This window comes from Bufo bufo, chromosome 7, assembly GCF_905171765.1.
Source record: "Bufo bufo chromosome 7, aBufBuf1.1, whole genome shotgun sequence".
Taxonomy (NCBI): domain Eukaryota; kingdom Metazoa; phylum Chordata; class Amphibia; order Anura; family Bufonidae; genus Bufo; species Bufo bufo.
The window spans coordinates 205380574-205402796 of NC_053395.1; the positions used below are offsets into that span (position 1 = coordinate 205380574).

Below are 22223 nucleotides of genomic sequence, written 5' to 3' on the forward strand. Positions count from 1 at the left end.
TTGCGACCATCAATATTTGATCAATGACAGCCTGACACTCAAGACCCCCACGGATCAGCAAATAATTTGTGGTACTTGAATAAGTGCTGCATCTCCTTCATTGTTTTCACAAGCATGGTGGCTCTAGTTTCCAGTTTAACTAATACCATTTTTGTTTTCTTATTTTAGAAACAGTATAGACTTGCCTTGGAAGAAGGTAAGAAGAAAGGTTATGATTTACGTGTTGATGCCATCGCAATCAAAGCAGCCAAAGCTTCAAGAGACATAATTAGTGATGTAAGTACTGCCGCACCAAAACTTGCAGTTCTACCTCAACAAACATTATATTTTTTTCCAACTTTCAGAAGTAATATTTGCAGTGGTAGAACTTTAATCTTCCAGGGGTTCACCAAGAAGGCCCATAAATAAATAACAACAACCACTGTATATTACATTTATATATTATTATTTTATTATTATATCACTCTACCTATATATTTATATTTTTTCTTTATAGTATAAATACAAGAAAGGATATCGTCAGCAGCAAGGCCATCATGTTGGATTCAGAAGCCTACTGGATGATCCTAAATCCGTATGGGCCATGCACGTTGCTAAGATCCAGAGTGACCGCGAGTACAAGAAGGACTTTGAGAAGTCAAAAACCAGGTACAACAGCCCTGTGGAAATGCTGTCTGTGCTTTTGGCCAAGAACTGCCAGAAACTGGTCAGCGACATTGACTACCGCCATTACCTTCACCAATGGACATGCCTTCCCGACCAGAATGACGTCATCCAGGCCAAGAAAGCCTATGAACTCCAGAGTGATGTATGTGAAGCAGCCCATTAAATGGTCTCATGTTCTGACATACCAGATATCTATATAATAATTTCACCATTGTTCTTAGGCCGTCTACAAATCTGATCTGGAATGGCTCAAAGGCATTGGTTGGGTCCCTGTTGGTTCCTTGGACGTGGAAAAAGCGAAGAAGGCTATGGAGATACTGAGTGAAAAGAGTTATCGTCAGAAACCAGATACCTTCAAGTTCACCTCTGTTCCTGATTCAATGGAACTGGTTCTTGCCAAGAATAATGCTCAGATCATGGATAAAGTAAGTTATATACAATGCTCCAAAAGAAAAATTATGAGACTTACACTTCAATTTTACTTGTTTTCTAATTCTCCACATTTCCCATCAATTTTAACCTATCAATCATCTTTTAAAACTGTGCTCATTGTAGAACAGTTGATAATTTTTACTTCAAGAGTGAAGCACATTTTTTCATATGTTGAAAATGCTTTCCACTGTACCATGAGAGATTGGCCAATAGGTGTTACCCAGTCACTCCAGAACTGCCGATCTTTGTGGTTTTCGTAATTTCACAGTAGCCACTGGTTGACTCTAGCAATGTATGCATTCATAGTTCATGGTTTTCATTTTCTACTATGCTCTGTCTTTCAGCGCTTGTACACTGATGCCTGGAATAATGAGAAGGGTGCCATTCATGTTATACCGGATACTCCTGAAATCTTGCTGGCTAAGGCCAACAAAGTAAATGTCAGCAATGTAAGTACTACATTACCAAGGGGATGGGGTCATATACATTATGAGTAATGTATGTCAGTAAATGTATGTTTTAGAGATACAGTAACAGAGGTTTATTCATTCTGCAGAAACTGTATACCGAAGGATGGGACAAAGCCAAGGCGAAAGGATATGACTTGAAGGCAGACGCCATTGCAATCAAAGCTGCCAAGGCTTCCAGAGATATCGCTAGTGATGTAAGTTCTATTGACTGGAATGGAATGATCTGTCCTGTATGATCACAATGCTAAACTTACACAAAAAACAAACACTATTACATATTTCCTGATCCAAAATAGTAGTAACATTCTCAAAGTAAAGAAGATCATGGAGGACATCTAATGAATGCTTCAAGTCGTAGTCATTTGTGTAGAACATCTTTAGGTCCCCATTTATAAACTTTCATGATGTACAAAATTTTGAGAAGACAATAAAAATTAAGAGATGAATATTTTTGAAAATATATTTAAGCTGATTATGAAAATAATTTTATATTTTTTGGTTTCTAGTATAAATACAAAAAAGGATATCGTCAGCAGCAAGGCCATCATGTTGGGTTCAGAAGCCTATTGGATGATCCAAAATCCGTATGGGCCATGCACGTTGCTAAGATCCAAAGTGATCGAGAGTATAAGAAGGAGTTTGAGAAGTCAAAGACCAAGTACAACAGCCCTGTGGAAATGCTGTCTGTGCTTTTGGCCAAGAACTGCCAGAAACTGGTCAGCGACATTGACTACCGCCATTACCTTCACCAATGGACATGCCTTCCCGACCAGAATGACGTCATCCAGGCCAAGAAAGCCTATGAACTCCAGAGTGATGTATGTGAAGCAGCCCATTAAATGGTCTCATGTTCTGACATACCAGATATCTATATAATAATTTCACCATTGTTCTTAGGCCGTCTACAAATCTGATCTGGAATGGCTCAAAGGCATTGGTTGGGTCCCTGTTGGTTCCTTGGACGTGGAAAAAGCAAAGAAGGCTATGGAGATACTGAGTGAAAAGAGTTATCGTCAGAAACCAGATACCTTCAAGTTCACCTCTGTTCCTGATTCACTGGAACTGGTTCTTGCAAAGAATAATGCTCAGCTCATGGATAAAGTAAGTTATGTACAATTGAGCAGAGCTCAAAATGATGGGTTTTACACTCCAGCCTATGTTGTTCCCTAATTTTTAAGCATTCATCATCATTACTTAAAAAACATCTTTGAAAGCTTTGCCCATCCTACAACATTAGATGATATTCACTTTAAGAGTGAAGCACATTGTATTGTATATCAAAAATACATCACATAGTCCTACTGTACCATGTGAGATCCAGTATAATAAGTTATTGTTGTCCAGCCACTCCAGAAATTCAGATCATAAGTACATGCATTCTCTGGCTACCACTGGAAATGTATGCATTCATAATACTTGGTTTTCAATGTCTTCTATGCTTTGTTTTTCAGCACTTGTACACTGATGCCTGGAATAATGACAAACGTACTATTCACGTCATGCCGGATACTCCTGAAATTTTGCTGGCTAAGGCCAATAAAGTAAATGTTAGCAATGTAAGTACTGTATTACCAAGGGGATAGGATCATATACATTATGAATAACATATGTCAGTAAATGTATGTTTTAGAGATAACAAGTTTATTCTTTCTTAAGAAATTGTATACCCAAGGATGGGATGAAGCCAAGGCAAAAGGATATGACTTGAAGGCTGATGCCATTGCGATCAAAGCCGCCAGAGCTTCCAGAGATATCGCTAGTGATGTAAGTTTTATAGACTCCGTTCTGTATGATCGCAATCCTAAACTTACACCAGAACATACACTATTACATTTTTCCTTGACCCAGATTAGAAGTAAAATCTTCAAAGTACAGAAGATCATACAGGATATCTAGCTCAAGATATAGTAATTTTGGTGGAACATCTTAAGGTCCATGCGTACATAATCTTACATGGTTTACATGAACAAGAGTAGACAATATTAAGATATGAATATTTTTGGAAATAAATTTTTAGCTACATATGATAATTTTATCATTTTCTTTTCAGTATAAATACAAAACTGGATACCGTAAGCAGCAAGGCCATCATGTTGGGTTCAGAAGCCTAATGGATGATCCTAAATCCGTATGGGCCATGCACGTTGCTAAGATCCAGAGTGACCGGGAGTACAAGAAGGACTTTGAAAAGCTAAAGACCAAGTACAACACCCCTGTGGAAATGCTGTCTGTGCTTTTGGCCAAGAACTGCCAGAAACTGGTCAGCGACATTGACTACCGTCATTATCTTCACCAATGGACATGCCTTCCTGACCAGAATGATGTCATCCAGGCCAAGAAAGCCTATAATCTCCAGAGTGATGTATGTTGTGTTTCTTTTAACTACTTTTTAAACATTCCTACACATGAGTACTTGGACATGTTATTTTAACTCAGTTGAGTTGCTTTTCTGTTTTATTCAGAAGCTTTTTATATTGGAAGCTTTCATGCTTGGTAGATTTTATAAAAATTATGTATTAGTGTAACTGCTATGTGACTATTCTCAACATCATATACAATGTAATTTCATTCACAGTGGCTCTACAAATCTGACATGGAATGGATCCGTGGCTGTGGCTGGATTCCAAACGACTCCCTTGAGGTCAACAAAGTAAAGAAAGCTCAGAAAATCTTAAGTGATCATCATTATCGTCAGCTTCCAGACACAATCAAGTTCACCAGCATTGTTGATGCTCCTGAGATCCTCCTGGCTAAGACCAACGCTCTTCAGATCAGTGATGTGAGTGACATTGGTTGACACTGGTTTCATTTGAAATCTTGAACGCTGTGGAAACCTTTTGGGGGCATTTGTATTATCGCATTCTAGTATTCTACTCATTTTGGGCTAAAAATATATATATATTTTTTTAATTTCAACAGTTTTTCTTCTACAGCTTTTAGTTCCAGGACATTTGCTGACTAGCCAGCTCTCTGCTTCACAATTAATCTGTCAGGGAGCTATTCTGGCGGCTTGATCTGTAGTCCTTTTCTCTAAAATCCTGACAGCTCATAAACACTCATTATAGCTAAATTCTTATTTGTTTGATGAGCGTTTATAAGCTGTCAGGAGTTTATAAATAGGGACTACAGATCCGGCCGACAGAGCAGTTTTTTGATGGATTTAGTATGAAGCAGATAGCCTGCTAGCCTGCAAATGTACAAAAAAACTGTTGAAAATGTTTTAAAAATTGGGGAAAAAAAATATTTGCGACAAAATTAGAAAGACTAATAAAAAAATAGCCCCCAAAGGTGTCCATAGCATGTAAATATACATAAATATATTCTATGGGAAAAAAGATACTAACATCAAGTAATTGTATGATAATGGATCTGCAGAAACGTAAGGCTCTGTATTAAATTAGTATTTTCCTTTTTTTATATTCCCAAAGAATCCCCTGGATTTTATGATTTTTCTTGGGAATATATTTATTCCCATTAGGGTTTAATATGAGCTTTATCCTGCAATGACCTCATGTTTCCAAGATGGAAATAATTCCATATTTTACGTCCCATATTCTGACCCAATAGGGATTTAAACATACATTATAATCGTGTAAGTGTTGTATTTTAATTAAGCTGTTTGTTTCCATTTCTTATATCCAGCATATATACAGAGATGCATGGGATAAAGACAAAACTAAATTCAGCCTCCCTTCAGACACTCCACAGATGGTCCAGTCCAAGATCAATGCAGCGAACGTCAGCGATGTAAGCCCTTCCTCGATCGTGTAAAAATTAACAATAGAATTAGAAACTTTCCAGTTAATCAACGTAAATGTCCCATATTTTCTTTCCAGAAATTGTACAGAAAAGATTGGGATAAAGCCAAGCAGGACTGTGACATAAAAGCAGATGCCATCGCTATCCGCAGTGCCAGGGCGTCAAGAGACATTGCTAGTGACGTAAGGATTTTAACTTGATATATATTGCTGCATGTTTGACTCAATACTCCCCTGGCACAAATTAAACTATTCCTCTGTGGTAAAGGCCATGCCTCAATCATCAAGTAAGGGGTCTTTTGGGGAAATATACTCATGTTTTTCTCCAAAACCATATTTTAACCTCAAAAACATGAATCCACCTTGATTAACGATTGCATCCTAAAAATATTTTGACTCTAATTAAATGATATCTTTATTTTCTGATTCTAGTACAAATATAAAACTACCTATGAGAAACAGAAGGGTCACTATATTGGAACCCCCTCAGCCAAGGATGACCCTAAACTGATGTGGTTGATCAATTCTGGCAAGCTTCCAAGTGACTTAAGATACAAGTGTGATTACGAGAAGACAAAGACCAAGATTCACTTACCAGTAGATATGGTGTCCATTGTGACAGCCAAGCAAGTCCAAGCAGCGGCCAGTGAGATTGATTACCGTCATTATCTGCACCAGTGGACATGTCACCCTGACCAAAACGACTGCATCCAAGCCAAGAAAGCTTATGAGCTCCAGAGTGATGTAAGTCTCATTCTTTATGATAGGCGATTTACCGACCACCATAGCCTAATACTATTACTGACTAACCAAGAAGGATTGACAGTAGACTTTTCCACTTATCGATATACTAACAAAGTTAGTGTGAAACAAATATCGCAATATATTGAGCGTAAGTAATCACTAGGCTACTGGTTAGATTTTATATATATATATATATATATATTTTTTTTTTTCCTTTTTAATTCCGTATTTCCAATATTATAAGTTTGCATTTAGAATTTCTTTATTCCATCGGCTTGTTTATTGATAGGAAAAGACTACTGTATATTCATTACTTACCTTACTGCAAATTTCCAGTTTCTCACTATACAAATTTAACATATTATTGCAACGTGCTGTCCAACTCCCAACAAACCATATAACACATCACAACCACTGCGTGGCCACATACTGTATAGACACATATAGTATAAACAACACTCAGCACACATCTAGAATATATCAAGCCAAGTGGAAAGGTATGGAAGGACACATCATCTGTAATTTTTGGCTGTATGATAAGTAAAAGTAGACTTGTATTGTTCCAAATGCAAGAATGTAAAAGAAAATAGAAGAAATAAAATAATAGAAAATAAAGAGCTCCCAAGTAGTCTACACAACCCCTTTAATTTCCCTGTACTTAAACTAGATCCTATTTGTAGTGTACAGCATGTCAAGAAAATCAATCAGAATTAAAGTATCTTACGCATTGTCATTCTAGAATGTCTACAAATCAGATCTAGAATGGATTCGAGGATGTGGGTGGATGCCAAATGGCTCAATAGAAGTTAAGAAAGTGAAAAACGCTCAAGACATTTTGAGTGAGCACCTTTACCGTCAACCAGCCAGTAACTTGAAGTTCACCAGCATTGTGGACCTACCATCCGTCATCCTGGCAAAGACCAATGCTGACCAGATCAGTGACGTATGTTGAGATGACAATATGGCTTCATGGTAATTATTCAAGACAGTAATGCAAAATATTACAGTCTATTAACTTGATTTATTTTATTTTTAAAGTCCAAATATAAAGAGGCCTGGGAACAAGACAAGAGAACTATACACATCATGCCGGATACTCCTGAGATTTTGCTGTCCAAAGCTAACTCTCAAAATGTCAGCAATGTAAGTGGCTTTCATGACTACATTTGTCAAGTTCTAAGATTACAATTTAGATTAACCTCACATCAACGGACAATGTGATTAGCCTTTAGAAAAGACAGGATGCGATGCAAAAGGGCCAACATCACATCCAAATGGCTAGTCATTGGTCATACTGAAATCACAAGAATAGATTCAAAGAGGTTGCCAACTTCTTAGACACTTATTGTTACTTTCTGACATAAGTCAAAATTTCAATCGCATCCTCTTCAAGCACTGTAATCCAACAACATGGCTCTCATAGCAAAAAAAGTTGGTCCACATCTAGCCTGCTGCATCTAGCTTACACTCCAGGGCATAACCTTTCTTTTGGAAATATATTATGCTCCTTTTTATATTCTTACACTTTTTTTCTTATTTCAGAAACTTTACAGGGAAGGCTGGGATAAGGTGAAAATGATTTATGACCTCCATTCTGATGCAGTTGCCATCAAAGCAGCTAAAGCCTCAAGAGATATTGCAAGTGATGTGAGTATGACTTTACTGTGTGATCAGTTTGACATTTTCTTTATTTTTTACAATTATATCATTCTCAACCCAGTTTTAACCAAGTGTGTGCATTTTGAAGCTCTAGAAATTAACAAACAAATTTGTCCTTATTGTCCTTGTTTTCAACGCTTCCTACAGTATAAATACAAGTTAACCCATGAGAAACAGAAGGGTCATTATGTCGGAACGCCCACAGCTCGAGATGACAACAAACTGGCCTGGTATTTGAAGGCATCTAAACTTCTTAGTGACCTGGAATACAAGAAGGACTTTGAGAAAACAAAGACTTGTATGCATCTACCTGTAGATATGATGTCTATCGTTGCAGTCAAGCAATGTCAGAAATTGGTCACCGACATTGATTACCGACAATACTTGCATCAATGGACATGTCTACCAGATCAGAATGACGTCATTCAAGCTAGAAAGGCCTACAACCTCCAGAGCGATGTGAGTTAACAATTTTGAACGTGTTGATGGGACTATGCCAAACACTCAACCAAGTTCAAGACAAATTTATCTTGATTAATATGCACAAACCGACTATATAACATCAAAAAGTTGAATATGATGATGTGATACAGATCTTGCCTAAACATTTGTGTACATTAGAGTAGACACGATTCTTTTTTTGTGTGAAATATGGCTGATGTGTCAATGTATAACTGCCTTAGATAGTTTCTAGAGGCACTAGCTGGGCTCATTCTTAATGCTGCTGCCTGTAACAGAGCACCTAATGAAGCACCCACAAAAGAGGTTAGAAAAATTCCAACTCAATAATTGTTGTGGGGGTGACGTAGTGGAGACGTACACATTCTAACGCCATTGTGAATGCTTGCTGGCAGCTGCAATTAATGGAAGTTGACAGACAGAAAAGTGTCCATAAATGAATTCAGTCCCCTTCCTCAGAGAAAAAGGGATGGCAGTGGGGCACAATACAGAGCCTATTCCCACACATATGGTGTTGATATCTTGCCTTGTCTAGGTCCCAAACAGTATAATAGTGCCAGCTCTTTATGAAAATGAGGTGACTCTGCTGACTCTGTCTCAGTGTACAAAGCAAAGCTGGAAAGTGAGCTGCAGAAATACAGGAAATGCCTGCCTATTATGTGTTTTCCAGTAGCCAGGGTGAAAAACTGTATCACTTTGAAAGTTCTTATAAATAGTCATTAGTACCTTCAAAGATGTCGAATTTGCAGTATACAGTAAACAACCAGTAGATTCTAGCAATTCTAACCAGATACAAATAATACAACTTTACTGCCACCCTGTAGTATCTATTTATATTCCTCTTTACTTGCAGGCAGTCTACAAGTCAGACCTGGAGTGGCTCCGTGGAATTGGATGGTTTCCAAATGATTCAATAGATGTTAAGAAGGTTAAGAACGCCCAGGACATTATAAGCGAGGTATAGTTAATTCCTCTCTATTATAATAGTGCATAAAAAATTACAATCCTATATATTTGATTACATGATAAAAGTAAAAAACTTAATTGTTTTTTTTATTTGCAGAATAAGTATAGAACTAAGCCAGACACTCTCAGCTTTACACCCGTCACCGACAGAGTGGATTATGTCTCAGCTAAGCAAGGTGCAGAAATCCTAAGTGATGTAAGTATTTACATTTTTTATAATTTGACATAACTTTATTTCATGGTATCCTATAAATAGTGCTAGCTCTTTAGGGAACTGTACTTTACTATCCCTTTAAAACATGAGGGTCTGGAACTTGAGATAGAAGTGACAACACTTATCTTCCCAAGATAACCTGGACTTCTCACTCAGATGTCACCAGTCTTCCCGAAATAACACAATCCTCTAAACTCTGATGTCATCAGCTCAAGCCAAATAACCCCATCCCCTCACTCTGATGTCACCAGCCCACTTCAGGAAACCTCGTACCCTCAATATGATGTCCCACATAACCCCATCTTCTCACTTTGATGTCACCGGCCCTCCCTAGATAACCCTGTCCCCAGAGTCTGATGTCACTAGGCCTCCTCAGATAACCCTGTCCCCACACTCTGATGTCACTAGGCCTCCTCAGATAACCCTGTCCCCACACTCTTATGTCACTAGGCCTCCCCAGATAACCCTGTCTCAACACTCTGATGTCACTAGGCCTCCCCAGATAACCACGTCCCTTCACTCTGATGTCACTAGCTCTCCCTAGATCCCCCTGTTCCATTATGCTGATGTCAACAGTTATCCACAGTTAATCCCATCCCTTTAGTCCAAGGTCACTAGACTTTGTTCCTTCACTCTGATGTCACCAACCCTCCACCGGTAATCCTATCCTCTGACTCTGATGTCATCAAGTCTCCACAGATAACCCCACCCCATCCTCTGCTCAGTTTCTGCTCTCTTTACCGCTCCTTTCGTGTCTTATCCGAGACAGTATAATAGACCTGTCATGAACCATTTGCCCTCTAATAAGGGCAACTATACATATTGCTGTATTGAGTGGTGTACTTTCCATCCCGTGATTGTGTTGTACCAGCTTGCAAAATATCCTGTTCTTAGGCTGTGTTCACATCATGTTTTTGTCGTACACTTAACGTATACACATGACATGTAGGTTAAACGGATGCCTCAGATGGCTGCCATACCGTGTCATCCGTCACTATAGGGTTCCGTTCTAAAAAACATATCCATTAACGTATTTTTTTGCGGGGATCTGCAGGAAGGAAAAACATAGTGTACTACGCTTCCTTTTTTTTCTAACGTATATGTTAAACGTGGGAGAAAAATATAATGTGAACAGCCCCTTATCGTCAATATTGCTTTTCTTTTCAGATTAAATATCACGAAGCTTGGAATGACATTAAGTCAAAATACACAGCTTTAAGTGATACTCCCCTATTGCTAACCGCAAAAGAGGCGGCCAAGAACGTCAATAATGTAGGTATCGTTATATGTATTCCTCATTGTCTGTCTATCTACTATCTAATGTATTATCTATATATCATCTAATCTATCTATTATCTATTATGTATCGATCTATATATCTATATATCTATCTATCTCATATCTATCTTTCCATCATTCTGTCCATCTATCATTTATCTATCTCATATCTATCTATCTATCTATCTATCTATCTATCTAATATCCATATCTCCTTCTATATCTATCTATCTATCTATCTATCTATCTATCTATTTATCTATCTAATATCCATATCTCCTTCTATATCTATCTATCTATCTATCTATCTATCTATCTATCTATCTATCTATCTATCTATCTATCTATCATGTATCTATCTTTCTATGATTCTGCCCATCCTACATTTATCTATCCATCTATCTTCACAGCTAACTTTCTTTTTATTTATTTCTGTTCTAGAAATTGTACAAAGAAGGCTGGGAGAATGTTAAGGCCACTAGCTACATATTACCCCATGATGCAGTACAGATAAAGCATGCCAAAAACAGCGGCATTGCCCAGAGCGAGGTAACTATGTCTCCTAAATGTATGAATTAAGGCTAATTTAATACAATCCATCAATATTTCATGAAATACTATAAAAAAAACTGTTATAAGCAATCAATGTTATTGTACTACACCATAGACTCGTAGAGAGGCCAAAAGGACAGTTTATTGGACTCTGTCGGTTTAATTGGACCCCACAGGTCGATTTAGCGTGAGCGCTGGGAGCTTTTCTGCTGATGAAGTGTGAAGACTTGTGGTAGTACATGATTATATGTACTGGATCCATGTAGTAATCACTGAGACTGGAATAAGGTTACTGAGGCTCCATCTTATATTGATTTTATTTTTTTTAGCTGAAGTACAAAGCCGATTACATCAAACAGAAAGGTCACTATGTTGGCGTTCCAAATGCTGATGCCGATCCCAAACTAAAATGGTTCAAACATGCCAACCTGATCCAGAATGATAGAGAATACAAAAAGCTTTATCAGAAGCTTAAGTCGAAAATTCATATTCCTCATGACATGGTATCAATTGAAACAGCCAAACAAGGGCAGACCTTGGCCAGCGGAATTGACTATCGTCATTACCTCCACCAATGGACATGCCACCCTGACCAGAATGACTGCATACAAGCCAGAAAGGCTTATGATCTGCAGAGTGATGTAAGTTATGGAGGCTTTCTTCAACATTTGACCGTAGAGTGTTCCATGTACTTTCACAGCTACTCATCTCATCAATTCTCACTCTAGAGTATCTATAAATCTGACCTGGAATGGATTCGTGGTTGTGGGTGGATTCCATTAGACTCTGTAGAGCACAAGAAAGTGAAGAACGCTCAAGAGCTGGTCAATGAGGTTTGTACGGATGGTTTGATTATTGTTTTTTAAAGACATAGTGAAACCACTTTGAGACGACCACCAAAAGTTGGTCTAGAAAGGTGTGGTCTTCTCAAATGTTTTTTAATTGTTTTAGTGCAAATGACTTATGTTGATAATCAAGAAAAAATATTAGAACATCAGTAATGGCCAAGCCAAACTGAATAGTCGTTTTCTCCATTTCATTAATACTTATACAAACTCAAGTTACCACAACATTCAACTGATATAGATAAATTCTAATTGCAATTAGTACTAATACTGGGTCTCTAACAACTAGTCTCTCCCTACAATGGATGTACCTTAAAGTGACAGTCGCACTATCCACAGAATTGTCCCACAGTTGCCCGTGGACACCTATTAAGCCCTCCCTGTCCCTGCGCAGCAATGGAGACTGCTCAGCTTCATCACACTGTGGTGGAGGGCCCTGTTACCAATATGTCATTCTTTTGGTCCTAGTAATTATCCCAAAAATTGTCATTCTTTTAGTCCCAGTGAATGTCCCAACGCGTTTCGTTGGACATTAGTCCAACTCATCAGGGGACCTGTTGGTGATGATCCCAGTTTCTGAGGCGGTAGTCCCTTTGCTGGGCTGTGCTGGTGACCGCACACCCAAACTCAAAACCACATCTTCCCACTGAGTCACAGTACATACAACAATCGGATGCAATAAAGTGAAGCCCAATAGAATGATCCATTCAATTACATAGGTATCAGTACTTATCTTAGCCCCCCATGTCTCGGTCCACACGGATGCGGCTGTATTCTGGCTTGTAGCAGCAATTAGTATTAAAATAAACAAATGTTGCTCGAATGACTTATGTTTTTCTGTCTGTTTTTTTGCATTGTAGAGAGCCTATAAGCAGGAAGCACATGACAACTTTTCCAACTACACCCATGTGGTTGACACACCAGACATTGTGCTCGCCAAAATGAATGCCATCAACCAAAGTGATGTGAGTTATCTTTGCCTTATATTTGTCTTTTTTCTTTTCTTGTTTTCAGGTGTCCGTACATGCTGCAAAGGCGCCATGCACACGATCCCTGTAATTTGCAGTCCGCAAACCAGCAAAATACAGAAGTGGTCCGTGTGCCGTCCACAATTTTTTTTTGCGGACCCAGGGACTTCAGTGGGTCCGTGAACTGCATTTTGTAGCCAAGTGCAGGCCAGGCTCCATTCTCTTTTGTGTGCCTTCCGCATCCGTATGTCCGTTCCACAAAGAGATAGAATATGTCCTATGCTTGGCCTCAAAATGCAGATCAAAAACCCCCTCAAATCAATGAGTCTGCATAAAATGCGGATGCAACACGGACCACGTCTGTATTTTGCTGATCCGTGGTTTGCGGACTGCAAAACGGATACTGTTGTGTGCATGAGGCCTAATGCAGTGTGTCCAGCAGCGCAGAGATGATAGGAGAGGAAGTAGTGATGATGGGGGCAGTAGTAGTTACTCACTCTAATACTCCCCTGGGCCATGCAGTGATGGGAGGGGCGCACCCTTTCTTCCCTTTGGGGTGCACTCTGGTTTTGAGATCCTGTCCCTGAATCTCATATCTTTCTATCTATCTTTTTGTCTGTCTATCCCATATCAATCACATATTTATCTATCCTTCTATGTAATATCTATGGAATCTAATTATCTAATATATTATTCTGATGTGTTTTGTTTTATAGCTGAAATACAAAGAAACCTTCAACTTGGACAAAGGCAAATACATCGGCTCTGAAGACACTCCTCTAATCTCACATTCTAGGGAGATGTCCAAGCTGTCTAGTGATGTAAGTACTGTAATGACGGGTATGAGCTATGCTCTTCTATATTGACACCAGATAACAATTAATAATGTCCTGCCCTCCCCAAATTACAGATAACCCAGTCCGCCTTTTCCCACAATTACATTACGTGATTTACGTGATCAATTATCTAAATTTATTCTCATTTTTCATTATTTTTTTAAATCTTTTTTTTATTTTATTATTTTTTACCCTCTTATTAAATCATATCTTCTTGCATTATCGTAATAGTGAGCTATTTCTATTTCTGTGTGCCATACAAAAGATCTAATAAAAAGTTCTCTGTGTATGTTGCCCTGGGTCACATGTAGGATTGTAGGTACATGATTCTACCTATGTTCTCCAGTTGTCTTTGTTAGGTATAAATTATTGACCCTTTTATCAGCCTGAGAATGTATTATTTCTCTTCCCCCTCAGAAACTGTACAAGGATTCCTGGGACAGCACTAAAGCACTGGGCTACCTACTGGACGCCAGCTATATCCCCATAGTTGGTGCCAAACACGCTAGGATTGTTTCCAGCGAAGTAAGTTCAACATCTAATATGTAGTTCACGTCTTAGTATTGTATCAGTCACACTAAAACACTCAATCAATGTATCCGTTTTGGTTCACAGCTAAAATACAAAGAGCATCACGAAAAGGAAAAGGGTCACTATCTTGCTGGTACCCACATTACTGACTTCCCCAGCGTTGTGCATTCATTGGCGTTCCAGAAGATGAAGAGCTTGGTAAGATTGAGTTTTTGTCATTATTGATTTCTACAGTCTGAGGCTGCATCAACGAAAGTTTTCCATATTTTTGTTTGAGTCCATCTTTTACATGGCAGCATGTTTATTTTAAAGATACTCAGTCAATCAACAGCTTGTGCCACTTAACAGTATGTGAAGGAAATTAGTCATCCACCTCTATGCTTCAAAGGAATGTGTTCCCAATTTTCTGTACAGCTGCAGAGAATTGTCTTGTAACAGGCACCAAGAAATATGATCATTTAGAAAATGTGTTAACTTACACGAAACAGTGTAGTGAGCATACTCTGTGACACATAAGAGTGTTGTGAGCATGCTCTGTGACAAGGAAGAGTGTTGTGAGCATAGTCTGACACATAAGAGTGTTGTGAGCATGCTCTGTGACAAGGAAGAGTGTTGTGAGCATACTCTGTGACACATAAGAGTGTTGTGAGCATGCTCTGTGACAAGGAAGAGTGTTGTGAGCATACTCTGTGACACATAAGAGTGTTGTGAGCATGCTCTGTGACAAGGAAGAGTGTTGTGAGCATACTCTGTGACACATAAGAGTGTTGTGAGCATGCTCTGTGACAAGGAAGAGTGTTGTGAGCATACTCTGTGACACATAAGAGTGTTGTGAGCATGCTCTGTGACAAGGAAGAGTGTTGTGAGCATACTCTGTGACGCATAAGAGTGTTGAGAGTATACTCTGACACATAAGAGTGTTGTGAGCATGCTCTGGTTCAAGTAAGAGTGTTGTGAGCATACTCTGACACACAAGAAAATGACAGGAAATATTAGCTTGTTGTAAGTGCTCAGTAGCCATTAAACTGCAGAAATTGCAGTATTCCTTTTATATACATAGTGACAAGGAAAATTATGAAATCATTAGGTAGTTTTCTGACAATATAAGCCATGTAAGGAGTGCTGCTAGTCCTAGAATATAAAATTATTGATGGTGTTTTTAGATCCAGCCTTTAGGCACAACCAACCTTTTGATGTCAGAAGGTGTGTTTCTGTGATTTTTCCTAGTTCTCTTTGAGTTTTTAAACTTCATTAACCAACTTTAAAAATATTCATACTTCTTATGTTTATTAGCTGGCCTACAAGAAGAATTATGAAGACAACAAGGCCAAGATCAATATTCCAAGTGACATGCTTAACAACGTCCTTGCCAAGAAATGCCAACATATCCTTAGTGACATTGAATATCGTCACTATCTCCATGAATGGACATGTCTACCAGATGAACAGATGGTCATTCATGCCAAAAAAGCCAATGATATCTTGAGTGATGTATGTATGAAAATACAATTACAAATGACCGAATTAAATATTTGCATCAAACTCTTTTTAAACCGTATTATCAATTGATATGTTTTTGTTTCATTGTAGGTACTCTACAAAGAAGATCTAACATGGCTGAAGGGCATTGGATGTTATGTGTGGGACACTCCAGAAATCTTACTTGCTAAGAACTCCTATAACCTTCAGAGTCAAGTAAGTCATACCTTAGGCGTGTAGCTTTTCTAATTAATGGATTGTTTCTGGCATATTCCCAAATTCTAAATTGTTAACTCTTTATTGCATGATAGATAAGATGCCTTTGTATGCTTTTTTGCCTCTTGTTCCTATTGTAGCAATATGTTCTACTGGGTTGGGTGGTTAGCACTGGGGTCCTTTGTCTGAATCTAACCAGGGGCAACAAATTCAAGGAGTTTGTATGTTCTCCCCATGTTGGTTTGGATTTCCTCCAACATGTTTTTGAAATTAAAAGTTATTATATATTTTGTCTCCTCTTAGATCCAATACACACATGGAGGTAAAGAAAACTTGAAGAACTACAGTGTTGTCACCGATACTCCAGTGTATGTCACAGCTGTCCAAAGTGGCATCAATGCTAGTGATGTGAGTATCAGAATAATTCTAATTAAAGGGAACCTCTCTAATTGACAATTCCATCCGATCTGCAGGCAACATGCTATAGAGCAGGAGATGCTGAGCAGATTGATATATAGCTTTGTGGGAAACGATTCACCTTGTATATAATTAATCTAAATCTCTGCTTATTTTTATCCTCAGAGTCCTGTGGGTAGAGTCCTCCAGCCACTTGACTCCTAAGAGTACAATAAGCAGAGATTTAAATAACAAGTTATCCTGAACCTTAACCCCCAAAACCATATATCAATCTTCTCTGCTCCTCCTGCTCTATAACATGTTGCCTGCAGATTGGACTACATTTTTCAATGAGAGAGGTTTCCTTAAACATTCATAGCTTGTCTAGACGATCAATTTATCTCATCATGTTATTCATTCCCTCCATTTCAGCTCAAGTACAAAGAGGACTTCCACAAGGGCAAGGATAAGTACACAACAGTTCTGGAAACCGTAGATTACAACCGTACCCATAACCTTAAGGAACTTTTCAGCAGTGTATGTACTGATATCTAATGTTTAGTGTCTGATGAACAAATATGGAATCTGCCATTCAAGATAAACAATGAAATGCATTTTATTCCTTAGAACCTGTACAAACAATCCTGGGATACCATCAAAGCCACAAGCTACCAGCTTCCTCCTGACACAGTGGCCTTGGCCTTTGCTAAACAAAACAAGCACATTGCCAGTACAGTAAGTACACGTTTCCTTTACTTTCTTAATGCAAGTCTATAAAAAGTTGTTATTGTCATACAATGGTCTTTATTCTGTTCTTATCTAGGTGAAGTACCGTGAGGAATACGAGAAATTTAAAGCCCTCTACACTCTACCAAAAGGTATTCAGGATGATCCAAACACTGCAAGATGTATCCGAGTGGGCAAGCTTCCTCTGGATGTGAGTATTCTCAAAGGGGGTTACTGTTTTAATATGTCTTCGAAGATCAACATCATTATTCACACACACTAAGACTGGCTATGTATATTTGATAAATGTTGACCAAACCAAATAATTTCAACAGGAGCATGCTTTCAATTTTCTGAGATGGAGCCACCATCTCACCTTCCATTAATTTTGATGGGGCAGCCCAACAGTCCTACAACAGCAGTTCTAGGGGGAATGTTGTCAGAAGTTGGCTCAATTGTTCTTACAGGAGATAAACCTGTTTCCCATTTCCTATTGAAGTAAATATGCTCTCTGAGCCCGACATGCATGAGTGTGGGGAAGCTGGGAGAGATAGCTGTCAACCAACAGTCATCTAAGGCTGCTACCACATTGCATTTGTCAGCTAACATGAAGGCATTTTCACGGGCCCCCATAAACTCGACAGAGGCCAAAACAGTGTAATTGGGCTAAAATATGTTAATATACTGTGCGGTATACTTTTTCAAAATATAGGAGCCTATAGGCGACAGACAACACTGTATTCCCATTCAGTGGCATCCATCTGAGGTCTACTTTGGGAAAATCTCCCAAGAAATACCTTCCACAAATGCGAACTAACGTGTATGCCCCCCCCCCCCCCTCAGTTCAAACTTATTTTCTGCAAATACAAAATTTAATCTGTTAAATACTCATCATAATGAGTCTTCTATTTGCAGTATGTGCATGATGCCCAAAATTCTCCACAATTTGTGAAAACCAATTTCTCATAGCCAATAAATCTGATATGCTGATGCTAATATAGACTTAATTGCACTACTTCGAGAGTATGTACACTTTTGCAACCAATTTATTGATTGCTCCGCCATTTCTAAAATTTGAATAAAACTTCAAAATAAAAACTTTAAAATAAATTCATTTAAACCCCACAAAAGTGCACTTAGCCTTCCATGTGTAATTGGATATTATAGTCAGCAGCTATTTTTCTCAAACGTCTCAAATTTTCTTTGTAGCGTTTGTACCGAGACACCTATGAAAAGAACAAGGCTAAGATTCACATTGCTCCTGATATGCTGGACATCATCACTGCCCGGGAAACACAAAATAAAGTCAGTGAAATTGACTACAGGAAGTATCTCCATGAATGGATCTGCCTCCCCGACCTCCAGCTCTACGTCCATGCTCGCAAAGTCAACGATCAGTTGAGTGATGTGAGTACGAGTCAACCCACAGTTCTTCATAGATTACATTTTTGGGATGCATTTGGTGGACTATGAACCTGTTCTTGGTCTTTCTCCCATCGTAGATTGTCTATAAAGATGACCTCAACTGGTTGAAAGGATTGGGCTGCTTCGTTTGGGATACACCTGAGATCCTACATGCCAAGCACGCGTATGACCTACGTAGTGATGTAAGTGTAGTGCTCTGGTCAGGGGATTATGATGACTATATATAAGATGTAATTATTAAAAGCAGAAAAAAAACTATTTTTTTTCCAGTTCAAATACAAAGCTAAAGCTGAGCAGATGAAGAAGACTTACACCTCAGTTATGGAGACTCCAGTCTATCTTCAAGCTGTCGCCAGTGGACAACAGAGCAGTGATGTAAGTCATCTCTCTTTATCTTTTCACCTATTCTATGAGTAAGGTAAGTAGAAGGAGGAAGTGAGAGCATGAAAACTATGGATCTCTCTGCCATAGGATGCAGTGATAGGTCAATTATTTGGATATTGTAATAAGGTCACCCTTAGAATATCACAGAACAACGTATTCGGGAAGAGGGAAAATTATTACACTATAACTGTAAACATGGAATTATTCAGAAATGTTAAAATATATGGTATGTATATTTTGAGGGTCTTCCAGGTGTCAATTTAGGGTTTAGCCACCGAGAAATGGGTTTGCCCCTCGGGGCGGGTGATCACTAGACAAGTGAATATCTATCTGTGTATTATTTTTTTATTTGGGGATTTTTTTGTATACATACTATATATTTTAACATTTCAGAATAAAAGTTATATTTTAGAGGGTTTCCATATTTACAGTGATAGTTCAGGCCTCCTTTAGGTCGTCTTTTCATGCTCCAATGCTCTCCCTTGCCCTGCGCTGAATCGCACAGGGCAATGGCTTTTTCTGGAGATCCGGTGACGCACCAGGCTCTCCATGGGTAAAGCTAGGCGGAGGCTTTCACCTAGCAGGGAGCCCGGTGACGTCACCAGCACTAATGAGCGGGCTTTAGCACTGCCCTAGCCTGTAAATGCTCCGATGCTCATGTCAGAGGGCCTGCGTGGGTGAAAACAGGAATATGTCCGGGTTCAGCTCTGAACCTGGACAACCCCTTTAACTTCCTGTGTAAAGGCAACACTAATTGCTACCAGATGACATGCTATGAAAACATATACCGTAGGTCCTTGTTACATGACACAATCACAGGACTTTTTCCTAGAAAATAAAGAATTTTCGGGGGAAGGCTTAGAAGAGATGCTTTATCTTGGTGTGAATCTTTTAATGACTGGTCATACACTCCTACCCCTGGAGGAAGCATAGAATTTGGATTTAGGTCCCATGTTAAGGGATCACACCAAAGTTATACCACTACAGTTATACCACTACAGACACATGGAGGCAGGCAGCACACAGATGACATCCAAATGCTGCCCTTTTTTTGGTGGACCCATAGACATGATTGGTCCATGTGCAATCCATCAAAAAATTGTGGAATGGACACAGATGCAAAATATGGTTGTGTGCATGAGCCCTAAGTCCTTTACAAAGTCATTTACCTTTTAAAAAGAGAGAAGGGCCCAATACTGTCCCCTGGGTCTCCCCATTGGTAACTGTTACTCTGAAGATATACCATTAAAGGTATTGTTCAGGGAAATAAAATGTTCTGATTGTCACCCAAATGACTATTACTTAGTACTAGATACTTTCATTCAGAGTACTGCTCCTATTCTAGAACCTGCCTCATGGTCCCAGCACCTCCAGTTCTGGGCTTGTTCTGACACAGAGAGAGTTTCCTCCACCTTCCCAGTCATGTGAATGCGCTAAAGTAAATGCACAAAATTCATTACGGGGTGAAGTCCTCCTAATCAATTTGGTACATCTTCTGTCAGTCTGTGCGCTAGAAAAGCAAAACTGTGCCAAGTCTAGGATCTGGTGTACAACTGCAATAGAATTTTTGACAATTTCCAAAGTAAATGATAGTTAATCTATTGGAACCCCATCCCGCTAACCCCACCCTCAAGTAGGAAGAGCAGTGGAAATTTATTTATTTTTTTAAAGGCACATTTTGGCATAAAATTCTTATTGTGTAACATTTACTGACTCCTGTATGCCAGAAAACTGGAGGGCGACCTTATAGTTGTCATCAAGCTATTAGGCTATGCAGGACATTGTCAGTACCATTTAACAACATATAGGAAATGTGAGATGCGGTATCGGTGTAACTAAAGGTTTTCTGTTCCGCAGGTTGTGTATCATACTGATTATGAGCAGAACATTAGAGGAAAAATGACATCAACTACGAAAAATGTTGAACTGGACAGAGCCACTAATGCCTACAAGATACGCAGTGATGTGAGTGCATTTATCAAGTATATACTGGTATTACGGGATACTGGTTTCTGAATAAGAATGTAGTATTTTTAGATAATTGGAAGACAGATAGATGGATACTGTAGATAGATATAAGATAGATAGATTTAATAACCTTCTTGTATATACATTTTTTATACAGAATCTTTATCGTGATGCTACTATCAAATCCCTGCCTAAAGGTTACAGTCTTCCAAAAGACATGCCGTCAATTGTACAAGCCAAGAAAGCTCAGACCATCGGCAGTTATGTAAGTCATACTGCTCTATGTAACATTGGTTTTTGGCTCTTGTGCTGTTGTCCAGCTCTGTTCCAGCATACATACATACCTGACATCTTCATGTACACCTCAAGTTTATAATATATAGGTACTGTATACTGGTAATGATATTGTGTATAATATTCACCTTCTGTATCTGCTGCACCCTGACCTCCTATATATACTGTGGTATGAAGCAGATTGATCCTATTAGATTCTAATCTTCTTTTTCTTATGAATTAACACAGTTGAAGTACAAAGAAGTATATGAACACCTGAAGGCCAAGTCTTACACTCTACCTCCCGACAACGTCAGCTTTGTCAATGTAAAGAAAGTGAATAATATCGTTAATGAGGTAAATAATTCAAGACTTCAACAAGTCTTACATTTCAGTAACTTATTGGAAAATCAAACCTTTAAGGGGTTGTGTGTACAATCACTTGTCCCAATGAACCCATGGTATTAAGCTTACTACCGGGTATCTCACTGCTGGAGCTCCCAACAATCAGCTGTAGGACCCAAATGTTCAATTTCCCTGCAGCACTCCTACAGGATAAATTAAGTATTACACAGTTCCCATTGAATTAAAAGGTCTCCAGGTCCTCCACAGTGAGAAGTGTTCTTTATAGACACTGTCTACTCTAGCCAATTGGTAAGGAACCAGGGAAGACTGTACGGTCAGAATACCCTATTAGGATATTTTAAAGTAGGCTTTAACTTAACCAATTAAACCTCAGTTATCTGCAGAACAAAGTGTAAAACTGTTCTATTCCATTTTTCAACACATTGTCAAATTCTCTTTCTTGTATTTCAGAGGCTCTACAGACAATTGTACCACAAGATGAAGGATAAGATCCACACCACTCCAGATACTCCAGAAATCCGCCAAGTCAAAACCACCCAGGAAGCTATTAGTGATGTCGGTTATCTATCTTTAAGGTCTACAGTCTTCTTCTAGGCGGCCACTGGTAGCCAT

At 38.7% G+C, this 22223-nt stretch overlaps 1 protein-coding gene across 10 annotated transcripts in view; it reads left to right on the forward strand.

Annotated features, from left to right (window-relative positions):
- The window catches only part of NEB (nebulin), a 169316-nt gene that overhangs the window by 74460 nt on the left and 72633 nt on the right, over positions 1-22223 (forward strand). For 9 of the 10 annotated variants that reach the window (XM_040441352.1, XM_040441354.1, XM_040441357.1 and 6 more), the window contains exons 61-101: positions 169-276; positions 497-808; positions 888-1091; positions 1443-1547; positions 1655-1762; positions 2075-2386; positions 2466-2669; positions 3020-3124; positions 3225-3332; positions 3619-3930; positions 4144-4347; positions 5211-5315; positions 5405-5509; positions 5759-6070; positions 6810-7013; positions 7109-7213; positions 7613-7717; positions 7877-8188; positions 9042-9146; positions 9252-9350; positions 10536-10640; positions 11088-11195; positions 11528-11839; positions 11927-12031; positions 12904-13008; positions 13728-13832; positions 14265-14372; positions 14463-14576; positions 15672-15869; positions 15969-16073; positions 16377-16481; positions 16902-17006; positions 17097-17204; positions 17293-17406; positions 18405-18602; positions 18698-18802; positions 18891-18995; positions 20862-20969; positions 21130-21237; positions 21495-21602; positions 22062-22166. In XM_040441352.1, coding sequence (XP_040297286.1) covers positions 169-276; positions 497-808; positions 888-1091; positions 1443-1547; positions 1655-1762; positions 2075-2386; positions 2466-2669; positions 3020-3124; positions 3225-3332; positions 3619-3930; positions 4144-4347; positions 5211-5315; positions 5405-5509; positions 5759-6070; positions 6810-7013; positions 7109-7213; positions 7613-7717; positions 7877-8188; positions 9042-9146; positions 9252-9350; positions 10536-10640; positions 11088-11195; positions 11528-11839; positions 11927-12031; positions 12904-13008; positions 13728-13832; positions 14265-14372; positions 14463-14576; positions 15672-15869; positions 15969-16073; positions 16377-16481; positions 16902-17006; positions 17097-17204; positions 17293-17406; positions 18405-18602; positions 18698-18802; positions 18891-18995; positions 20862-20969; positions 21130-21237; positions 21495-21602; positions 22062-22166 — 6168 coding nt within the window. The remainder of the gene's footprint in view (positions 1-168; positions 277-496; positions 809-887; positions 1092-1442; positions 1548-1654; positions 1763-2074; positions 2387-2465; positions 2670-3019; positions 3125-3224; positions 3333-3618; positions 3931-4143; positions 4348-5210; positions 5316-5404; positions 5510-5758; positions 6071-6809; positions 7014-7108; positions 7214-7612; positions 7718-7876; positions 8189-9041; positions 9147-9251; positions 9351-10535; positions 10641-11087; positions 11196-11527; positions 11840-11926; positions 12032-12903; positions 13009-13727; positions 13833-14264; positions 14373-14462; positions 14577-15671; positions 15870-15968; positions 16074-16376; positions 16482-16901; positions 17007-17096; positions 17205-17292; positions 17407-18404; positions 18603-18697; positions 18803-18890; positions 18996-20861; positions 20970-21129; positions 21238-21494; positions 21603-22061; positions 22167-22223) is intronic. The other variant, XM_040441362.1, reaches the window with a different exon arrangement.